A 21,754-nucleotide genomic window follows, 5' to 3' on the forward strand; every position below is an offset into this window, starting at 1 on the left:
GGCCCGTGAGCAGCTGCGTCCTGTGGGTGTGTGTCATTGTGGCTTGGCAGGCGCGCAGCCACAGCTTTACCGGCAGGCGCCTTGGCTAATTTGATTTTTAATTCAACAGGACTCCTCAGCTAATAGTTTGAGTTTCGGATTAATTAATCTGATATGACTTGTGCTAATTTCTTCCACCCGTTACCCTGCTCTCCACCCATCGATGCAGCAAACAAACAAACTGCGTATGAAAGACAGAGACCTGAGGCGACAGGTGAGGAGTCAGTGGAAAGCCCTGGGAAAGCGTCGTACAATGGCTGTGAAGGATGTGTACACCCATTGTGCGCGTTTCTGAATGTGTTTATGACAAGGGTTGGAGTTGCGCCTGGTCTGACCGAGAGGCGCTGGGAGGCAGCAGAATAATCACGGCGACAGACCGGCTCTCATACGGAGGGAAAAACAAGGAGAAGGTCAGAAACTTTCCTCTGCCAGAATATGGGTCAGAGTGGATCTGGGTGAGTTTTGAGAAACTCTCCACTGCAAATAAAACATGAAAAGATGATAGTTTAAATTCAGAGAGGGATTTATTTAAACTGTTTTTGTTTATTTGATCATTTTTAGTCATCTCTTTCTCTAAGGGCTATTGCTTATAACCGATAAAATTAAAAATTCTGTTTTTCCGAAAACCAACATTACAAAATAATAAAAAATATTTTTAAAGGTGACCTATTATGCTGAATTGAACAGGTTAGAATCGGTCTACGGGTTACACAAAACATGTTCTTTAATGTTTTTGCACAAACTCATTCATAGATATGGTTATGCATATTTTAAGGTCCAATCAGAATGAGCTGTTTTAGAGAGTCTTGTTACTTTAAGTCCCAATAAGCTGCTGTTAACCACTCCCATCACCTCTAAGTTTACACTCACGTAAAAATGGCTCCAAAACATGCACAATTACACAACTCTGCATCTTTGAAAAGCAGAAGTGGAGCTTCCTGCACAACCAACAAGAAACCAGCAGGTGGTTTCTGGACAGTAAGTCAACATCATAACACTTGTCTTTTCCAGCAGTCATTGTACAGCGCATACAGCAGGAAAATCAGCTGACCAAATGTTCTGGAAGCTCAAGGTGGGCTGCTAGGTAACATGACAGTGCTCTTCAAATGGTACTTACCAACTGGGTGGATTTTGAAACTGTTAATTTCAAAAATTAACTTATTGCTAAAAATATATATTTTTTAAATAGCTGGATGCTTAGCTGGTTTTGGAAGCAGCAGAGATCCACATGGAAGTATAAAAATGTCCAAAAAGTTTGGAGGTAAGAAAAAGTCTGATGAAAAAAAGTTTCATTCCCTAAAGGGAAAACATGAATCAACAAAAGATCAATAAAAAAAATAAAATGGGAAGTTGCTTTAATAACTTAACACTGTCTTTTTTTCTTCTTAGCCAAGATAAATGAGCAACTTTATCTCACTTTTTTCTTCCACACAACTTTCATGTTTATGTGGCCTACCTTCAATGTGTCCACGTCAATTACATTTCTTCCTTACTGATATAATGAAATATTCTGATATTTTCTGATTAACTAAATTTCATAATTACTACTTATTAATGATCAAAATTACCAAAAATGTATTAATTTCCATGCACTTTCCTGTCTTGGTACTAAATAGCAGCTCAGGTTCAACACAGAAACTTTAGAAAAAGGAACAATCAGGGACTTAAGGTAAGAAATCCTCCTGCGAACAGAATCACGGAGCACTTAAACTGTTTAAAAGTGGGTAGCCTTAAGAGAGCAGCTCAGTTGGCAAGCACAAATTTGTAAAATCACACGTACGGTTTGCCTCAGGAACCCACACACTTGCAAGGTGCCTGTGGAAGCACAGAATTTAAAAAGTTTTACATCACCAAACAACAAAGACCCATTTCAAAGTCAGCTTCCCTCAGTGTTGAAATGATGCAAACCCACTGGTGTTCACAGAAATGTGTCGAAACGGGCAGCGTTTTCAGTCGATGCTCTCCCCGTCTTTCTTCCATCCGTATTTCTCTCCCTTTCTCTTTGACATATAACCAGCCTCTCCGCATGGTTAGAAAATAACTTAGCTCTGCTCGAAAGAGACCACACATGGGAGAAACAACCTACGCCTGCTGCTCTCTCCTGCAGCATAAAATAAAAATAAAAAAAGTGCCCAACAGCTCACACGCTGCTTTGAAATCTCTATCACAGTGAGTTTGGCTCCCGCCTTCCTGTTTCTGCTTTCTCAGTTACCCTGAACCTCCTTACCATACATTTAGATGCAAAAAAATACAGCAAGAAAAGGACAAAGCCCAGCATGAGCATACAAATTTATGTGGGGTCAAAGCTTTAAAAATGCATAAAAAACACCAACATTCACACACACATGCTGTCTTACCAAGTTTCCAGTGCAAATATCTTTATTCAGTTGAAATAACCTAACTTAAAAGTAACTTTTCAGCAAGATATAAAAGCTTTATTTATATAAATAAGTCCTTTATATTGATAATTCCACTGGAAGTTTTTTTCCCACTTACAACAATAAATTTTTCCCATGATATAAATGAATACATTTGCCAGTGGAACTAGTATGTTTGAGTCAGTATAAAGGAATTATTTATCTAAAACAAGCATCTTTGCTAAAAAGTTACTTGTAGGTTAGGTTTGTGTTATTTCAAGTGTATTAAGATATTTGCACAAGAAACAAGACAAAATACTTGGTAAGATTTTGTGTTTTTTCAGTGTAGGGTTATCATAGACTTCCAAGTTTTCTTCCAGAATTTCTCTCAATTCAGCTTCATTCATCGTCTTTTGAACTTCCACTACAGAGGAAATGGGGCTAAACATAAAGGCGCACCACACTTTACAGATTTTTATTTACAAAAGCCTCTTTAAAACTATATTTTCTTCTACTTAAAAACGATGCACCACTTTGTTTTCTAAAAAACTTGTATTTGTGGTTGTAATGTACAAAAATGTGAAATGTTCTACAGTCCACTGATAGATCTGAATATGAGCGCGTCTAAAGAAGGTAGAGGAACAGAATGAAGGGATTTCATTTCAGAAAAAAACATAAACAGAGCGCAGTACCGGTTTCTACCAGGTCTATTTTACAATCACATGACACAGAAAACTTCAGCTGTTAGGATGTCTGATGAAGTACTGCACTGTGACTTAAAGGGGGCGAATTATGCAAAATCCACATGTAGCACATTTTTGTACTTTCATTTGTGTTTCTACCGCTTAAAAAACACCCAGCCGTTTTGGGAATAAGTTATTATTTTAAACGGGTTTTAAACCCGTTTTAAAAATCTCCCAATTGTTAAGACACAAATCAGCAGGCACTGCCCGTTACCTAGCAACCCAAGCTGAGCTCCAGCACATTTGGCGAGTTAGTTTTACCGATGTACAACGGCTGCTGGAAAAGACAAGTGTGTTGTTGTTGACTTAACATCCAGAAACCTCTTGCTGCATTCTTGTTGGTTGTGCAGGAGGCTCCACTTTTGCTTTTCAAAGATATAGGGTTGTATCATTGCGGATCTGTTGGTACCAATGTTCATCTGTGAGTGTAAAAGGGGAGTAGGAGGCTTGGACAGTAGAAGCTTATTTGAATTAAAGTGACAGGAGGCTCTAAAACAACTCAAACTAGGCAGAACTGAGCAGATTAAAATATGATTATCTAAGAATGATTTTGTTCAAAAAATTTAATGAACAAGTTTTGCATGTAGCCCACTGACCGATCGTAAACTGTTCAAGGAAGCATAATAGATCACATTTAAATAATTTTCAAAAAATTTCAGTTTCTAGTAATAGGACTTTTTTTATTTCTAATGAGGCTGTTGATTACTTAGTGATGCATAATTATCTGAGCAGTCCTCTGGACTCTGACAGAACACAAATGTTTAGCCACCTGTTAGCAGCCTGCAGGCCTTGGGGACGGGGGTGCTAAGCAACAAGAAGGACAGAACAGCAGCTCATCTGGACAAGAGGGATGGGGAAATCCTCTGCCAGCAAAAGAGCCGTTATTTACAACAAGCCGACCCAACAGATCTCGGAGTCTGATCCAACGCCGTGCCGCAGAGGACACAAATCACCTCCCATACATAACCCTGGCCCTGACAACCCATTTCATCTCAGGCGCTAATGAATTCATCATCGGGAAGGATCTGCCTTTGGTGCCCATATCCCCAGAAGAGAAGGAATGATGGATCAGATCAGTTATCATCCTCATCTTCAACATCACTGTGGCTGCCACACTACAAAATCTTACCAAGTATTTTTGGTCAAGTTTGTAGTGAAAATATCTTTTGTCTTACAAAATAAGTTTTGTCTTTTTTCAAGCACACTTGAAATAGACAAAACTAGTAACTTTTCAGCAAATTGTAGGAGCTTGTTGAAGTCAATAATTCCTCAATGTTGCTGACAAAGTGCTTATTCCACTGGCAGATTCTCATTTTTAACATGCGATAAATGTTTTATTATAAGTGAAATACTCTGTCAGTGGATCTAGTACTTTTCCATCAATATTAAAGGTTCAGTACTACATATTTCACAGCCACATAGTGCCATTTTACAGCACAAATACTGTAAGTAACAATATTACCTTCCGCTGTTATAAAAATGCTAAACATTACAACTTAAAGAAAATTTGACTTTGTAATTTAATACCCTGTCTCTTTAAAAAAACTCCTGCTCTTTCTGAAACTCTGCCTTCAGAAAGTCATCACAACGTACATGGCTCCTCTTTAACCCTGTAGCAACATTTATAGCAGAGTTGCACTGAGTAATAGCTGCTATAATGAATTCAGTAGATCCTCAGTTCCACCAGGTGTCTGCTAATTGCTACTGGCTAGTTTGAAGGAGCTCAGTGGGGGAGGAGTTTTGTCCTTGAAGGCGGGGCTAGGTCCAACCAGGTGTCTTGAACAGTTGAATAATGGTTGCCATGGCGATCAAATGATTTCTCAAACATGCATGAAAGAATCAAAGCAACACTCCAGGAGGGAATCACATTACAACATGACGTAAAGCTAAAAAAGTCCTATTTTGCAATATACTGCCGCTTTAAGGAGTTATTTGCTGAAAAGCAATCTCCTATATGTTGCTGAAAAGTTACTTGTAAGTTAGTTGTGTCAAACTTCAAGCAGACTAAGATGGTCTAAAAACTAGACCACAAATACTTGGTAAAATTTTGTGTTTTTGCAGTGCAGCACTACCTCCCCTCCACTGAGCCCAAAGTTTCACAGCAACAGTTTGTGACTCTCAGGCGACCTTGACGATGTCGCTACAAGGTAAACGCTTCACAAATGTGCATCCCATGTATGACGGCGAGTGAAAGTGTGGAATACGAATGTGTCGGCGTATGAATGGATAAGTCGGAAAGAGCGAGAGCTCTCGTGGCTGCAGGAAAGAGTAAGCGTGCGTATCTCTGCGCTGGTATGAAGGAGTGTAAGCGGCACAGTCAGGGAGCTGTCAGAGGAGAGCCAGGGTGCAAGCTGATCACAGGGCTGCACTGCGTTTGATGTCTCTCAGGGACTGACAGCTTCTCTCCCCATGGGAGCCCCTTTTTCCTCACCCCTTCTTTGCTCCGTGCACCACCTCTTTTCTCTTGTATCATTCTTTTTTATCCTGCGCTCTTTCCATACACGGTATAGCTCCTCACTCTGCGTCCTCATCAAGCTGATTGAGAAGAAGGAGGGCTACGCGGAAGCACGATCTCCTGGGACTGTTCGAGGAAACACATAGAATTTCAAAACAAGGCTTTGTTCTGCAGGAAACACCTGAGAGTATGTCTCTGTAAATACTGACATGATGAGCTGCCATTTCTCATATACTGACATTTCGGCTGACACTCCATCCAGCCTGGTGGCGGGGAGGTGACGGCAGCTAACCTTCAGCCTTGAGATGGATGAATGTGTAGGTATTTACAATCTAAACGTGCGCATATTACAGAGGACCAATTTCATAATTTGAGGGTTTTTTGCCCCCCTTTTTTAGAACAAAATTCCACAGGTTTTAGAAGTTAATGGATCACTCTACTTTGCAAAAACACAAAATATTTTAGTCTAGTTTCTTTTTTAAACCTCTCCAGGGGGTCTTTTGTGGGCTTTAGTGTCCCTTATATGAAAGTAGGCTGACAAGAAAGGGGGAAGGAGAGGGGGGAAGACATGCGGCAAATATCGTCGGGTCCGGGAGTCGAACCCGCGACGGCCGCGTCGAGGACTCAAGGCCTCCAAACATGGATTGCGCTATCCCCTACGCCACCACAGCACGCCTTTGTCTAGTTTCTAATGCAAATATCTCAGTACTCTTGAAATAAGACAAAACTAACTTACAAGTAACTTTTCAGCATGATATAGCAGTTTTCTTAAGTAAATTTCTTAATACTTGGTTTTAAGAGAAAACCAAGCTCCACTTACAAAGCATTTTTCCCGTGTTATAAGTGAAATAATCTGTTGTCATCAATGTTAAGAAATTTACTTAAACCACGTTTCTATTACTTCCAGAAAAGTTACTTGTAAATCAGTTTTGTCTCATGTCAAGTGTATTAAAACATTTGCACTGAAAACTAGAATAAAACCCAATGGTATGATTTTGTGTTTTTGCAGTGTATCAATTATCTCACCTCCTAAATTCCAACGTTTCCATCAGAAACTAATTTTCCAAGAAATTCTGGCTTCCCAAGTTGCAGCCTTGAAGTGTAAAAATATTTGTGCAGTTTTAGGGGTGATAACCCACGACTGGTAAGGTTACTAAATAAAATCCCAAATGTTCATGCTCCAGTTCTGCTCCAAACTCAACTGATTATTTGATTGACAGAAAAAATAATTTGCCCACTTTGCAGCCTGAAGAACATCACTGTTTGCAGAGCTGATGACATTAAATCTGTCTAAATAATGAGGGGAAAAAAAGACTCAGTGTAACAAAATATATCTTGGAGGCATTTTCATTTCTGGCATAAAAAATTTGCAAAGTATTTGTGTCTAATTTCTACAGCAAATATCTTAATACATTTGAAATAAGACAAAACTAACTTACTAGTTGCTTTCAGCAAGACAAAGGAGCTTGTTTTCAGTCAATTTCTTTATGTTAATGATAAAGTACAAATTTTACAGGCAGATTATTCACACAAAAGCTCAAAATCTTACAAAGTACTTTTGTTCTATTTTCTAGTACAACCATCTTAGTAGACCTGGAATAAGACAGACTAAATTAAAATAAACTTTTCAGAAAGAAATACACACTTGTTTTAAGTAAATAATTCCTTAATACTGATGATAAACTATTACTTCCATTGGCAGACAAATTAACTTATGGGAAAAATATTTTTTTATAAGTGAAAAAATCTGCCAGTGGAACTAATACTCCTTCATCAATATTAAGAAACTATTTACTTAAAACAAACTCCTACATCTAGTGACAAAGCTACTTGTAAGTTAGTTTGTCTTATTTCAAATGTACTAAGATATTTGCACTAGAACCTAGACTAGAAATAATTAGTAAAATTTTGTGGTTTTGCAGTGTATCTCAGTCTCCCCTACATTTGTGTGGCACTGTAGGTGCTGCCAATGTTCAAAGGTGTTCCTTTGGGAATTAAATGTGCATGATTACGCTCTTGGCAGCAGATCTCGTCTCGCCCCATCCTCTTAAGGTCAAGGTTCAGCGGGATTTCATCTCTAATCGTGGCTGTGTGTTAGCATGAGCCCATCCGTCATGGGAGCCGCGTGTCAGCTGGATGTCCCCGTCACTAAGCTGTCCGTTTTGTCAGACGGCCAAATTCATCATAACGCGATGTGGGGGGGGGAACTGAACCTCACTAGCAGAAGCCAACAACTCAACAAATACGTACAAATATGCAAATTAACAACAAAATAAACATCACCCAAGCAAACGAGCTATCCATCAATGACCGGTTTCTCAGCAGCTCAGCACTGGCAAGGCAACAGTAATCAGCCACTCCGTCAGAGGAAGTGATGGAATGCCATCCCTTCATCTTCCTCTTCTCCTCTACATCAACCACATTCTGTCGTATCTTCATCGGTCCCCGTTTGCCATTTTTCATGCATGTTTGGGTCATTTTCCCCGTCTTATTCCTCTACTCCCACACTGTAAAACATTTGAGCTGCATTTAGTTGTGTCTACTATCTTCTACTCTTTAAGTCAAATAAATTTATCCAGTTTTAGATTTTGAACCTAAATGTGAGTTTGTGAAAGATAAACTTACAGCAGTAAGTTGTGTTAACTTTTGATTAATTTAGTCAAACCTCCAAGAGTTGAATAAACTAGAGTTTTTAGGTTAGCACTTAAAAAACTGAAAGAGGAGAAAGATAGGAGTGGGAACTATTTCCCAGAATGCTTAGCGGCATGTTTTTGTCTCCTGAGATGGAAGTGCGTTACATTGATCTGACTCTTGTGTTTTATTAAGGCAAATGTTCATTTTAATGCAATTCTCAGTTAGCAAAGCTTGAGGATAATGTCCTGTTCACACTAAATGTTTCTGAGCTGAATTCATTGGGATGTTTAATAAAATTCATTATCAGATCAGAAATTTTGTTCCTGCAGTTTGAAACAAGAATTTAAATTATTCTAAAGTAAAATCAAGTAAAATAACTTGATAAAGTAACTTATCAAGTTAAGCTATCTTAACTTGATATTGAGAGTAAAATAACAGAGAAATGTGGCTCTTTAACTCGGTGAGGGCAATTTTTTTTATTGCATATTGTGAAATAATTATTTGGTTTAAATGGCAGCATTTAGTTAAAACTCACAATTTAAGATTAATGAAGTTAAAAAACAATGTTTAGACAACTTATCTTTTGTTGTTAAATCAACTTGATGAACTTTAATTTCTGAGTTAAAACCAAAACAATTTTTTTGTTGACTTAAATTGCATTTTCAAGGCAGCAGGTGGACTTTCATTTTCAAGTTAAACCACCTTCACATGTTTTACAGTGCAGATATTTTGTCAATTCTGTGTTGGCATTTTTTCCCCTCTTACCTTTAAGTGCTCCTACATCATTGTAATTATAACGTAGCTGAAGACATGTAGAATGAATACTTGTTCTGTTTTTGTGTTTGAATGGATAATGATGTGAAGGGAAACATTTAGCTGTTAGGGGAGCAACACAAATCAGGCCAAATGTGACAATTCTTTCCATTTAAACATTTAAACATTGGAATATGAGTTTTAATGCATCACTTCATTATTTGCCTTGTGGCAGATGAAAGCAAGCCTTTTGTTTTGATAACTAAACTGATTATTAGGGTAAGAAAACACATCGCTTTCAGTCTGAAATCTTTCCAGATCTCAGTTCGAGGTCCCTAAAGCCTGGAGGGACTGGAAAGAAAGTCGTCTAAGTTGAAAAAGTTTTTTTATTGGACGAAAAACAAGAACATAGAGAGGTTCTAATCCTCAGGCTGCTGAGTCAGTTCAGATTCATATTGCTTTGCTGGCAGCAGATACAGACATCCCCATGCACTGATACCTATGAAGTTTGCAACTTTCATGTCAAAATTACCCTGAAAAGGTCCGTGGTTAATACCCACATTGACAAACCTAACCACCCACAAGCCTCAAATGAAACCACACGGCCTACTTTAGCTAAAAAGTGTAAATTATAATCATGCATTTCAAAATAAAAGTCAACGCTTGGCACCAGGACACAGACAAAAACACTGCAGACGGACCCAGCCTCCAGAACCAACGGGTATTTTTATGAAAACCACAAGACATTTATACTCCTGTGCTCTGAGTGGGCATCGATCCAAAAAAAGAACATTGTTTTTAACTCCAGTTTGTCTCGCTAGCCATAACAGAGCAGTTATAGTATCATAAAGGTCCTGAGGTTAGCCAACCAGCGGCAAATGTGTGATCTGCTCTGTAGGCAGAGGAGGAACGAGCTGCAGCCGCAGTACAACCCAAAACCCACAGAAATGGCATTCCTTTGAATACCTTAATGGCTGCCACAGTTTTGGTCACACATCAACTAATTTAATAAAGAGGGTGTTGAGATCTGAGGACGCAGTAAAAGTCAAAACAACACATTTTTTATTAAAGTGTTGAGACGTGTGGCTGTTTAGGGACGGGGAAAAACCTAAACTGATGCCTTCTGTCTGCATGTCATTGTCTCTTTGTGACTAAACATTGGAGGGTCTAAATTAACCAATGTGACACACTCAAGAAAAAAACAGCAAAATGCACAATTATACAAAACAAATCTAAACACAAAGAGAACAGCTACACACGCAAAAACACAAAGCATTTTTGTTCGGTTTCCATCCATCCATTTTCTTCCGCTTATCCGGGGTCGGGTCGCGGGGGTAGCAGCTTCAGAAGGGAGGCCCAGACTTCCCTCTCCCCAGCCACTTCTTCTAGCTCTTCCGGGGGAATCCCAAGGCGTTCCCAGGCCAGCCGAGAGGCATAGTCCCTCCAGCGTGTCCTAGGTCTTCCCCGGGGCCTCCTCCCGGTGGGACGTGCCCGGAACACCTCACCAGGGAGGCGTCCAGGAGGCATCCTGACCAGATGCCCGAGCCTCAACTGGCTCCTCTCGATGTGAAGGAGCAGTGGCTCTACTCTGAGTCTCTCCCCAGGATGACTGAGCTTCTCACCCTATCTCTAAGGGAGAGCCCAGACACCCTACGGAGAAAACCCATTTCGGCCGCTTGTATCCGCGATCTCGTTCTTTCGGTCATGACCCAAAGCTCATGACCATAGATGAGGGTGGGAACGTAGATCGACCGGTAAATCGAGAGCTTCGCTTTTTGGCTCAGCTCTCTCTTCACCATGACGGATCGGTACAACGCCCGCTTCACGGCAGACGCTGCGCCAATCCGCCTGTCAATCTCCCGCTCTCTTCTTCCCTCATTTGTGAACAAGATCCCGAGATACTTGAACTCCTCCACTTGGGGCAGGACACCCATGCTGACCCGGAGAAGGTACTCTACCCTTTTTGTTCAGTTTCTAGAGCAAATATCCTAGTTCTCTTGAAATAAGACAAATAGCTTAGAAGTGGCTTAGGAGCTTCTTTTATGTCAGTAATACTTAATACTGATAAAGTGTTTATTTATAACATGAAAAAATGTTTAACACTTTACTTGTGCATAAAACTGACAACAATGTCACTAGTCTTTATGAATATTTATGACTGTTTCTTGTCATTGCGATAAACGATAGTATTGTTATTTTGATATCATGTTTATGTAATGTAATGAAAATGGCGTAGTAATGCAAGAACACATTCTTAAAGATCAATAAACTTTAAATTCTAGCAAACAGTTAACACATTTGGTACTGGAAGACATTTAAAATGTCAAAAATACACAAAACAAGAGAAACAACAAATAAAATGAAATTTTAAGTCTCTGTAAACAAAATTATCCTTCAGTTCATTGAGACCAAAACACCAGACTGAAGACTTTTATCATCCAGTTGTAGAAAGAGAAAAATGATAAATCATGCAAATAGAAATTATTGAGCTCGCTTTAATTTATAATGTGATTAATTGATTTATTGGTTATTGTGACAGGCCTATCCATCAGTGCAAAACCCTCCCCCTAAAACACCAGATCGGTTAAGTTGCATGAATTTCAGCAAAAAAACAGAGTGATTGATTGATGTCATTTGGAGTCTAGAGGGCCACAAAAACAGTCTGCAGTGGGCAGAATTTGGCCCCCGGGCCTTATGTTTGACGTAGATGTTGTACCATCTACTAGACAACTCTCTGTGTCTTCACTACGGTAAGTGATATTAGTTTTAGGTCTGAAAGCTAGTCAATCACCATTTAAAAGTTTACTATAATGTGATTATTTATAGTGAAAGCTGTGTTGGTCCTTGAATGCATCTCACCAGGATAAATATCTGCTACAAAGGTAAGGTGGTGCAAAACACAAAAGCATTCCTGGACATCCAATAAATGCTGGTTTATTTTCCCCCTCTGATGATCATGAAAAGAAGTTTAATTTTAGCCGCTTTGTGAGCCGACATTAAATATTTCACTGATACATCTGCTAACCACATGTTTCCTAAACCACTTCAATAACACACATTAGGAGTGTGTGTGTGTGTGGGGGTGGGTGGGTGTGTGTGGGTGTGTGTGTGTTTAGAATAGGAGGGAATTAGTATTTTTTTTGTTGATGTTCATGTGTTAACTGGCTCCATTCAGAATAATTAAAGGCACACCCTGTCTTAATTCCTCTTCTATAAACATCGTAGATACAAAAGGCCATAATGGGGAAGGGTGACCTTTGATCTGCTCAACATTAAATCTAATTTTTAAACTGTTGTACTTCATTATTCTCATCGTGTTTTGAACCAACAGAGTAACATCATTATGTTATACTCTGCAAAAACACAATGTAGGAGATATTTCTAGTGCAAAGACGAGACTAATTTACTAATTTAGCAAGAAATAAGAGTTTGTTTTAAGTTAGGAGTGTCCAAACTTTTTGCCACACACTGTAAAACATTCACAGGTGGTTTAAGTTGAAAATGAAAGTCCACCTGCTGCCCTGAAAATGCAATTTAAGTCAACAAGAAAATTGTTTTGGTTTTAACTCAGAAATTAAAGTTCATCAAGTTGATTTAACAACAAGAGACAAGTTGTCTAAACATTGTTTTTTTAAAACTTCATTCATCTTGAATTGTTTTAACTTAATTCTGCAATTTAAATAATTATTATTTCACAATATGCAAGAAAAAAATGCCCTCACCCAGTAAAAAGCCACATTTCTCTATTATTTTTATTCACAATATCAAATTAAAATAACAACTTATTTTACTTTAGAATAATTTAAATTCTTGTTTCAAACTTGCAGGAACAAAATTTCTGATCTGATAATGAATTTTATTAAACATCCCAATGAATTCAGCTCAGAAACATTTAGTGTGAACAGGACATTATCCTCAAGCTTTGCTAACTGAGAATTGCATTAAAATGAACATTTGCCTTAATAAAACACAAGAGTCAGATCAATGTAACGCACTTCCATCTCAGGAGACAAAAACATGCCGCTAAGCATTCTGGGAAATAGTTCCCACTCCTGTCTTTCTCCTCTTTCAGTTTTTTAAGTGCTAACCTAAAATCTCTAGTTTATTAAACTCTTGGAGGTTTGACTAAATTAATAAAAAGTTAACACAACTTACTGCTGTAAGTTTATCTTTCACAAACCACATTTAGGTTCAAAATCTAAAACTGGATCAATTTATTCAAAACAAGCTTAAATCTTGCTAAAAAGTTCATCCATCCATCCATTTTCTAACACCCTTGTCTCTAGTGGGGTCAGGAGGCGCGGTTCACCCAGCACAGGTCGCCAGTCTGTCGCATAAAAAGTTACTTGTAAGTCAGTTAATTCATGTGTACTAAGATATTTACACTTGAGAAAAATACTTGGTAAGATTTTGTGTTTTTGCAGTGTAGAAGCTCATTGATGAGGTAAATTAAATTTGAGGAATCCCAAAATCCGAGACTTAGCAAAGAGTTTCGTCCAGTTTCTATTGCAAATATCTTACGTAGTTCACTTGAAATAAGACAAAACTAACTTACAAGCAACTTTTCAGTTAGATATAAAAGCTTGTTTCAAGTCAATAATTGCTTAATGTTGACTGAAAAAACTACAAGTTCCACTGGCAGATTATTTCACTTTTAACTGGAGAAAACATATTGTTATAATTGAAAAAAAATCTAATAGTGGAGCTCCTACTTTTTCATCAGACTTACAGAATTATTTACTTAAAACTCCTATATCTTGCTGAAAAGTTACTTGGGAGTTACTGTAGTTTGTCTTAAATCCAATGTACTGCGATATTTGCACTACAAACTAGATAAAAATATTTGGTAGGACTTTGTGTTTTTGCAGTGTGGTAATCAATTTCAGAATTGTAAATACAGCAGATTCTACATCGTCTTTATATATGCCTAAAGATCCCACTGGTAGAAAATTCAGTAAGAAAGAAACTGACTGCATGGTCTAGCAGATTTCACAAACTCAAACTCAAGGATTTCCAGGCTTTGATCAAATACTAGAGCCTAACAGTTCCTTCCACAAACAGCAACATTATGCAGCAATATTTCTAAATGTTCATTAGAGTGTAGCGAAGGTGATGCAATTCATGCTTGGATGCCACCCCAGTAAGCAGAACTGCCAAGAAGGCAGAGCGGACGGGGCCAGGGTGAAGTCAGCGTCTGAGGAACACTGGAGTTAGTCAGGATGAGTGAGCAGACTGGGCACCAGCTCCGAGCCGGGCCTCTCTGAGGATTTCTTTATAGCTACACGAGTAAGACCCCACCCAGTGCAGAAGGGGACTTCATCTAAAGTGCGTCCTGAGCATTTTTCCTATGTTTTCTGAAAGGAGCGTTATTGTGTCCGTCTCCACTTTTATGTCTCTGAGCCGCCAAGAGATGGAGTCGAAACTCCAAATCGGCCGACTTATGTAAGGGATAGCAGGCTTTGCAGCTTGAGAGTGAGATGTAGCGATGACTGCGATTAAAAAATTTAATGGAAAATTAAATTAAATCAATCCTGTGCAGCACAAATGATTTATTGTTGGTTGTTCTGAAGTACAGAGGAAAGAACCACTTTTGTCAAAAGCAGGGAACAATCAAAAATATTGTTAGAATTATGTTTAAAACTCTCGAGTTAGCTCTGGTTTTGATGTGGTTAATGGCGCGTTCACACCAAATGCATTGTGAGCGTCAGGTGCTTCTGGTTTACATCAAAGTCTATGTGGATTTTAGCAATTGTAGGATTTCTCTTTTTGGCATCCATGCATGCATTCAAACCGCACCGGAGTTCACTTCAACCAAACCGAGGTTTTTGGCCAAACTGTTCCGTAAATGAAGGCTATGGTGTTACAAGAGAAAAATTGCATTTTACTCAGCTGCCTCTTCATATAATTAGACTGAATTTACAAAACAAATCCAAATAATATTTCTTCCTCTTTTGCTGTGAGAAAAACAGGATAAAAAAAAAGGCAAAACTAAGACCGAAAGGAAATGATAAACCCACCGATGGGAGAAGAAGTAGATAACGGATGCAGGAAATTGTTTCCACAGAGAAAATCCCTGAAAATAACATTTCACATCCACTAAATTGTCTCCAACAACAGTTGTTATGCTTTTCTTTTGCAGAAACCAATTGCAGACAAACCTGCCCAAAGAACATTTTCAAGACAAGTCAAAGTAAAAGGAGTCTAAAAGTCTCCTTTTGGACTTTTCACCACCCTTACTGGTTTGTTTGTGTTCAGTTTACATTTATGTCATATTCAGTTTGTATTTTATTTAAAAACATGACAAAAAATATACATGGTGAAATTCTTCCATCATTCCCACTCAACATTGCTCACTCCCTGCCATTAAAGGAGTTTAATACTCATTCTGGGAACAAAATAACACATACTCATTTTAAAACTTCCTTCTCTATATTTTGAGTGTAATAGTTTTATTTTCCTTATAGAAACATTAAAACTTCTCACTTATTATAATTGTCAACATAACATGCTAAATTTTAAATGTACATGTGATATATATAAAATATGGATGCATTATGTCGCTAATAATTGTCAAAACTACAACAACTAGATAAGAAGGTCCAAGAGTTTCACATTTCACAGCTCAGTAAAACGTTTTATTTAGAAAGAAAAAAATAGCGAGGGAGACGAACATAGGTCAGGCATGCTAGCTTGACTTTGACAAATTTAACATGTAGCTGTGCTGCAGAATTTGGTATGTTTTGGTTGATTTGAAAGAAATAAGGCGACACACAAAACAACTATCTGACAGATCATCAGTAGAGCAGGAGTTTAAATTAGCTAATCAACCACCATCAATAGGCGGTCATTGTTCTAATGATCGCCTATTGATAATTGCAAAATTAACACCAAGCCTGAAAACACAAAACTGTAATGGACTAAATGTTCTGTTCTTTACAACTGAATACTGTAGACAGAAAAAAAATCGGAATTTTTTTGATTCATTTCAGAAATTTTCTAGAAAAAAAAAGCTTGAAATTTTAAGATTCAAAAGTCCAAAACTTTCATGTCTTTTCTAGAAAATTTATGACTTTTTTTCTTATGTCTATCTTTCTAATGTTTGTGTGTTTTTTGGTGTTGAATCCTGATACGCTTGAACATGATGTCTACTTGGTCAGCTAGTGGAGCTGTTGTCAGGCAGTTTCTATGGCAACGGGTCTGTGTGTGGCATAAGGAGAAGAAGAATGCGAGTTGTTTCGAGTTGTTCATCGGTTTTTCTGCATTATTTTCCCCTTTGCTCTGGCGCACCGCACTAAACTAATAACATTTACATCTCCAGGTTTCATTTAGTTAAGTTCTACTGCGGCTGTGGACGGCAAGTTAAAGAATCATCTGTTTGCCCTCCAGGAAGGCGCAGATGTAAACAACAATAAGCAACAAGAACCTTCTTCCATGAGCATAAACGTAACTTACCAAAGCCGAAAGCAGCAGGGGCAGGAATGGGAGCAGACTGGACTGGTGTGGATGTGTAGAGGCCAGTCACCAGCAGACCATCAAAGGGGACACTGGTAGAGATGGTGACTGAAGAAACAAAACAAAGGAAGATTTCTTTTAAAAAGCTGAAGGGAAGATTGATGCCTCATCGAAGCACAAAGAGCTAAGATGTTGATCACGTGTTAGACGTCACACATTTATATACATTTGTAAGTGAAATAATCTGCCAGCGGATCTAATATTTTTCCTTTAATATTAAGGAATGATTGACTTAATGTTGCTGAAAAATTTCTTGTAAGTTAAGTTGATCTTATTTCAAGTGTACTAGGATATGTGCGTTAGAAACCTAGACCAAAACTACTTGGTAAAATGTTGTGTTTTTGCAGTGTAACAACCTTCACCTTTGAAGTAAATCACTGAAACGACTAAAAAAACATTTTTAAGTTATTGAGAGGAACCTGAACAATAAAACCAGTAATTTACTGTTGCAAGATGGTAATTCAATGACACAGAAATGTAGCTTCTTCGGCTGCACAAACAACTCCACTGTTAACAAGACTTGTCCCTATCGACATACGCATTAGAGAAAACTAATGAGCTAATTGGCGTTAACTCGAATAGCTTTGCTCTCCTCGGACAGTGGAAAACCTAAAAGCACATCAAGCTGAACGCATCTACAGCTCAGTGTATCCTGTAGAAAGTTAACTATTGATTTGTCTGGTAAACAAAAGCCTGGAGTGACAGGCCCACAGAGTCGGCTTTAACACTGGAAAAAGAGGGAGATCGGCTACTGGACTGCTTCCAGTCAGACGGCGCACAGCTCAGGGGAGCAGTCTGACGCTCCCCCCCCACAAAAGCAGCTCTGCACACAGAGGAATAAAACGCTTTGCTGCAGTGAAACATAGAGGACTTGATACTTCCTGACCCTGGAATCCCCGTGCTTACTGAAAAGTAATGAAGAGAATAGGAGACACCGCACAGTGTTAATGTGTTTTTCTTTTAGTAAGAATAAAAACATAATCAGTTTTGTCCCAGGGCGTTCGTTCTTCTGGGCTTGGTGTGTTTTCATGGGCAGAGCAGATTCCTGTGTGGGAGGACTTTAAGGGGAGACTGGGAGACTCCCCTTAACGTCCTCCCACACAATGCAGCCAAAATTTAAGCATGCATGTACACTGTAAAACATTTGAAGGTGCTTTAACTTGAAAATGAAAGCCCACATGCTGCCCTGAAAATGTCAACAAGAAAACTGTTTTGGTTTTAAATCAGAAATTAAAGTTCATGAAGTTGATTTAACAAGAGACAAGTTGTCTAAACATTGTTTTTTTAACTTCATTAATCTTGAATTGTGAGTTTTAACTCAATTCTGCAATTTAAATAGTTTTTAAACTATTTAATAACTAGTAAAAGAGCCACATTTCTCTATTATTTTACTCACAATATCAAGTTAAAATAAATACTTATTTTACTTTAGAATAATTTAAATTCTTGTTTCAAACGGCAGAAACCAAATTTCTGATCTGATAATGAATTTAATTAAACATCCCAATGAATTCAGCTCAGAAACATTTAGTGTGAACAGGACATTATCCTCAAGCTTTGCTAACTGAGAATTGCATTAAAATGAACATTTGCCTTAATAAAACACAAGAGTCAGATCAATGTAACGCACTTCCATCTCAGGAGACAAAAACATGCCGCTAAGCATTCTGGGAAATAGTTCCCACTCCTGTCTTTCTCCTCTTTCAGTTTTTTAAGTGCTAACCTAAAATCTCTAGTTTATTCAACTCTTGGAGGTTTGACTAAATTAATAAAAAGTTAACAACTTACTGCTGTAAGTTTATCTTTCACAAACTCACTTTTAGGTTCAAAATCTAAAACTGAATAAATGTATTTGACTTAAAGAGTAGAAGTTAGCAGACACAACTAAATGCAGCTCAAATATTTTACAGTGTGTTTGAATGTGTGTGTTCTTTGTGATGGTGTGTACATTGGACGGCTTACACCCCGTCTGAGGAGTTCGGGTCTCAGAACCTCCCTCTCTCCCAAGTTCTCATCCATATCGAAGCCTCAATAATTCATCCCATTACCGTCTTTATTGCATCCAGACATTTCCTGTTCTGCTCTCCTGTCACAACCCTTAAACATATTAGTCACATTTAAAACTTTACTTTAACACTTTACACACCGTCAACCCAACTAGAACCTAAACATGCTGCCAACAGACACATTTTGGCTGCCATCTTTATTTAGTTTCAGCATCAAATTAAATTTTAGCATATAGATTATACTGTATGTGTCAATTTCAAGGCCAGTGGGCCAAATCTGGCCCGCCATAGCATTTTATGTGGCCCTCTAGACTCTAAACACTAAGTGGACTTAAATATTATGTTTTCAATCAAATCAACGCAGTTTTTATCTGTTTATTGCCAAATTATATCAGTCAGTCCTTCCAGTTTTGAGATTTATCAGTGGAAATTCACGCAAAATCAACAAACACTTTTTTGCGCTACTAATTGAGAGTTTATTGCAAATTTTTCTCAAAAATTGTCAAAAACTTTCTTACTTGCACTAAACAGCTGGCTCAGATTTAATTGGCGTCAAATTATAGTCCATGATCTATACAGTGAGTAATAAAAAGTTGCATTTATCATTATAAATGAGCGCAAATATTTTCAAGTTAGTGCAACAAACACAAAATCCTGGAGGGACTGAAAAGATGTTACATAATATTATTTAATTTTAAGAATTCATTGATATTTTAACAGTTTGTGAACAAGTTTTATGAATAAATTTTGGCACAACCAGCCCTTTAAGAGCATTGATAATCTTGATTTGGCCCAAAACGAAAATGAGTTTGAAGCCCCTAATATAGAGCTAAAACATTAAAAAAAAACCTAAACCAGTCATAAAGATTAAAGATAGTATTATGAATTATACTACCAGGCACATAGAGCCATTATTTAGCACAACAGTAGCTGCGTTTAGGTTACAAACGTGTGCAAAACTCTGTCAAAGTCCACTCATGTCGAATAAACACAATTTTGCAATTGTGATGATTCCCTAAAATAAGAAACATGATTAAAAGTCATATGTGAATAAGTTTGTTCATGTGATAAATAACTAAAAACAAGCCGCGCCATCATCCTCCTACCACTTCCTGTCATCTTCTTCATCATTTCCCCCAGTAGCAATATCCGGTTGTTGATCACACGACTCGTGTGATGGAAAAAAGTGTTTCAATTACAGTTTTTCAAAATTCACCAATTTCGATAAAGCTGACAAACATATTCAACAAATCCATTGAATGTAAAGTTGTATGGGGTTGTTCACCTTCTGACGATGGTCTTAAACATCCAGCCAGATGGTGCTATAATGGAATGGCCCAGTCAAATCCACAGCTAAAATATCAGCTTATTTGAAAATGGATGATCAGTTGCTTTCCATCTTATCTGAATGAACTTGAGCTCTTCTGTAAGTTAGAACGGGAAACATCTTTCATTCTCTGCATGTACAAACTTGGTAGAGATGTACTCCATAACACTTTTTACATTGTTGACAGAGAAAAGAGAAAACCTTGCATCATTTTCCATCAGTTTTACATGCACTGCTTTGTACTGGTCTATCACATGAAATCCCAGTGAAATGCATTGATTTTGGTCGTCGTAACGCAAGAAAATTAGATGAAGTCGAAGCTACAAACAGATTGGAGAACCCAAACATTACCCCTGATTTTTTGGAAATAAAATTTAAGGCTGGAACAATGTAACAAATACAAAAAAAAAATATCAACAGCAAGTTTGTGAAAATAAGTCCCTCAGCAACTTGAACAAGAATCAGTAAAAGAAGCTTAAAATATAATACAGATTAAATAACAACAGTTGAAGAAATATTTTATTAATTTCTTGTTTCTGATTGAACATCTGCCACTGCATCAACCACAAACTGCAAAACTAAATAAAATTTACGTGAAGAAGTTTCATCTTTATATTATGCTACACATAACAGTGCTTTTTCATTACCCCCTCCAAGCACATTACCTATTCAACAAATCCATTAAATGTTAAGTTGAGACATGTATCATTAGTAATTGCATCCTGCAATATTGATCCAAGGCCGTGACATTGTACTGTATTTAATAGGGTAATGCATTAAACTTGGAGCAGCCAAAATGCTAATTTCTGCAATTCCACTGACCTGCATCACCAAGGTTACACACCCTCCATTACTCCAAAAAGATACTGTGAATGAAAAAAATAAAATATAAACCTGCATCTGTAATGCAAATCAGCCCATGTGCATAATGTTCTTCCACAGGTAAATGAGGGAATAACTTTCCCTTGCAGAAATGCACCTGAAGGCGCGCTGGTGAGCAGGTTGTAGAAAGGTGGGGTGTTGGGACAAAAAAATGGAGAAGGTAAAGCTGGGGCCAGAAGGTTACAGCTGAAAAGCAAGAGCAGGGAGAGACGGCGTAGCGGAGCTTGCCCGAGGAGAACCGCGCTACCTGATCAATACAAATCCAAGATCTAAATTATTTAGCCTGGCCTCCAACAACCCCCACCCTGCCGTACTTTCTCACTTGCCTGTGTAACGCATCAGACAGATGAGCCAATCAGATGAGATGGGATCAGATCCAATCACCTGTGGGGGTACTTTACGCTCACACACACACACACCCACGCACACCACACACCTACACACACACACACCCGTTTTAGAAAAAAGGCCTTTGATGCTAGCCGTTAACATTCTCGTCCATGCTTCATTTTTTGAGAGCTGTTCGCTTTGGCCGAAGGGGATGAGGAGCCACGAGGGAGGAATAAGGCTGAAATTTACTACTGAGCGTCTCATTCAGACAGCATTAAGGTTCAGTGTGATAGAGACTGTGTTTGTTTACACCGTTTACTGTTTATATCCAAACAACACAAGTGTAAGGTTTGAAGCGGATCAGCAGACATCTGGACTGAATTTAGGATGTTTCCTGCGTAAGACTGCATCTCTGGTTTGCAAATCAATTACACAAACACACACGAAAATAGAAATCAGTTCATGGGAAAAATTGTGTAGTCTGCTATTTTATGTGGAAAAAAAATAACAATTTCTTATTTTAGCATTTTTTAAAAAAGGACCAAAGCTTTTAATCTAAGCTCCTGATCTTTCTGAATACATAATTAGAAATTTTAGTTACTAAAAGGGTCAGAAATGCAAAAAACCAATCAAGATGAGGCCGCATTCCTGCATGATGATGTATTTGCACATCTGTAAGAGGTCTGAAGTGAAGTTCTGCAAAATCCTCATCACGC

The 21,754-nt window shown here is 38.0% G+C and overlaps 1 protein-coding gene across 1 annotated transcript in view; it reads right to left on the reverse strand.

Moving 5' to 3' along the window:
- reln (reelin) overlaps positions 1-21,754 on the reverse strand; it is a 158,674-nt gene that overhangs the window by 114,858 nt on the left and 22,062 nt on the right. The window contains 1 exon segment of the mRNA XM_032581667.1: positions 16,434-16,541. Within this exon segment, the coding sequence (XP_032437558.1) occupies positions 16,434-16,541 (108 nt within the window).

The sequence above is a fragment of the Xiphophorus hellerii genome, chromosome 2 (genome assembly GCF_003331165.1).
Source record: "Xiphophorus hellerii strain 12219 chromosome 2, Xiphophorus_hellerii-4.1, whole genome shotgun sequence".
Classification (NCBI taxonomy): Eukaryota; Metazoa; Chordata; class Actinopteri; order Cyprinodontiformes; family Poeciliidae; genus Xiphophorus; species Xiphophorus hellerii.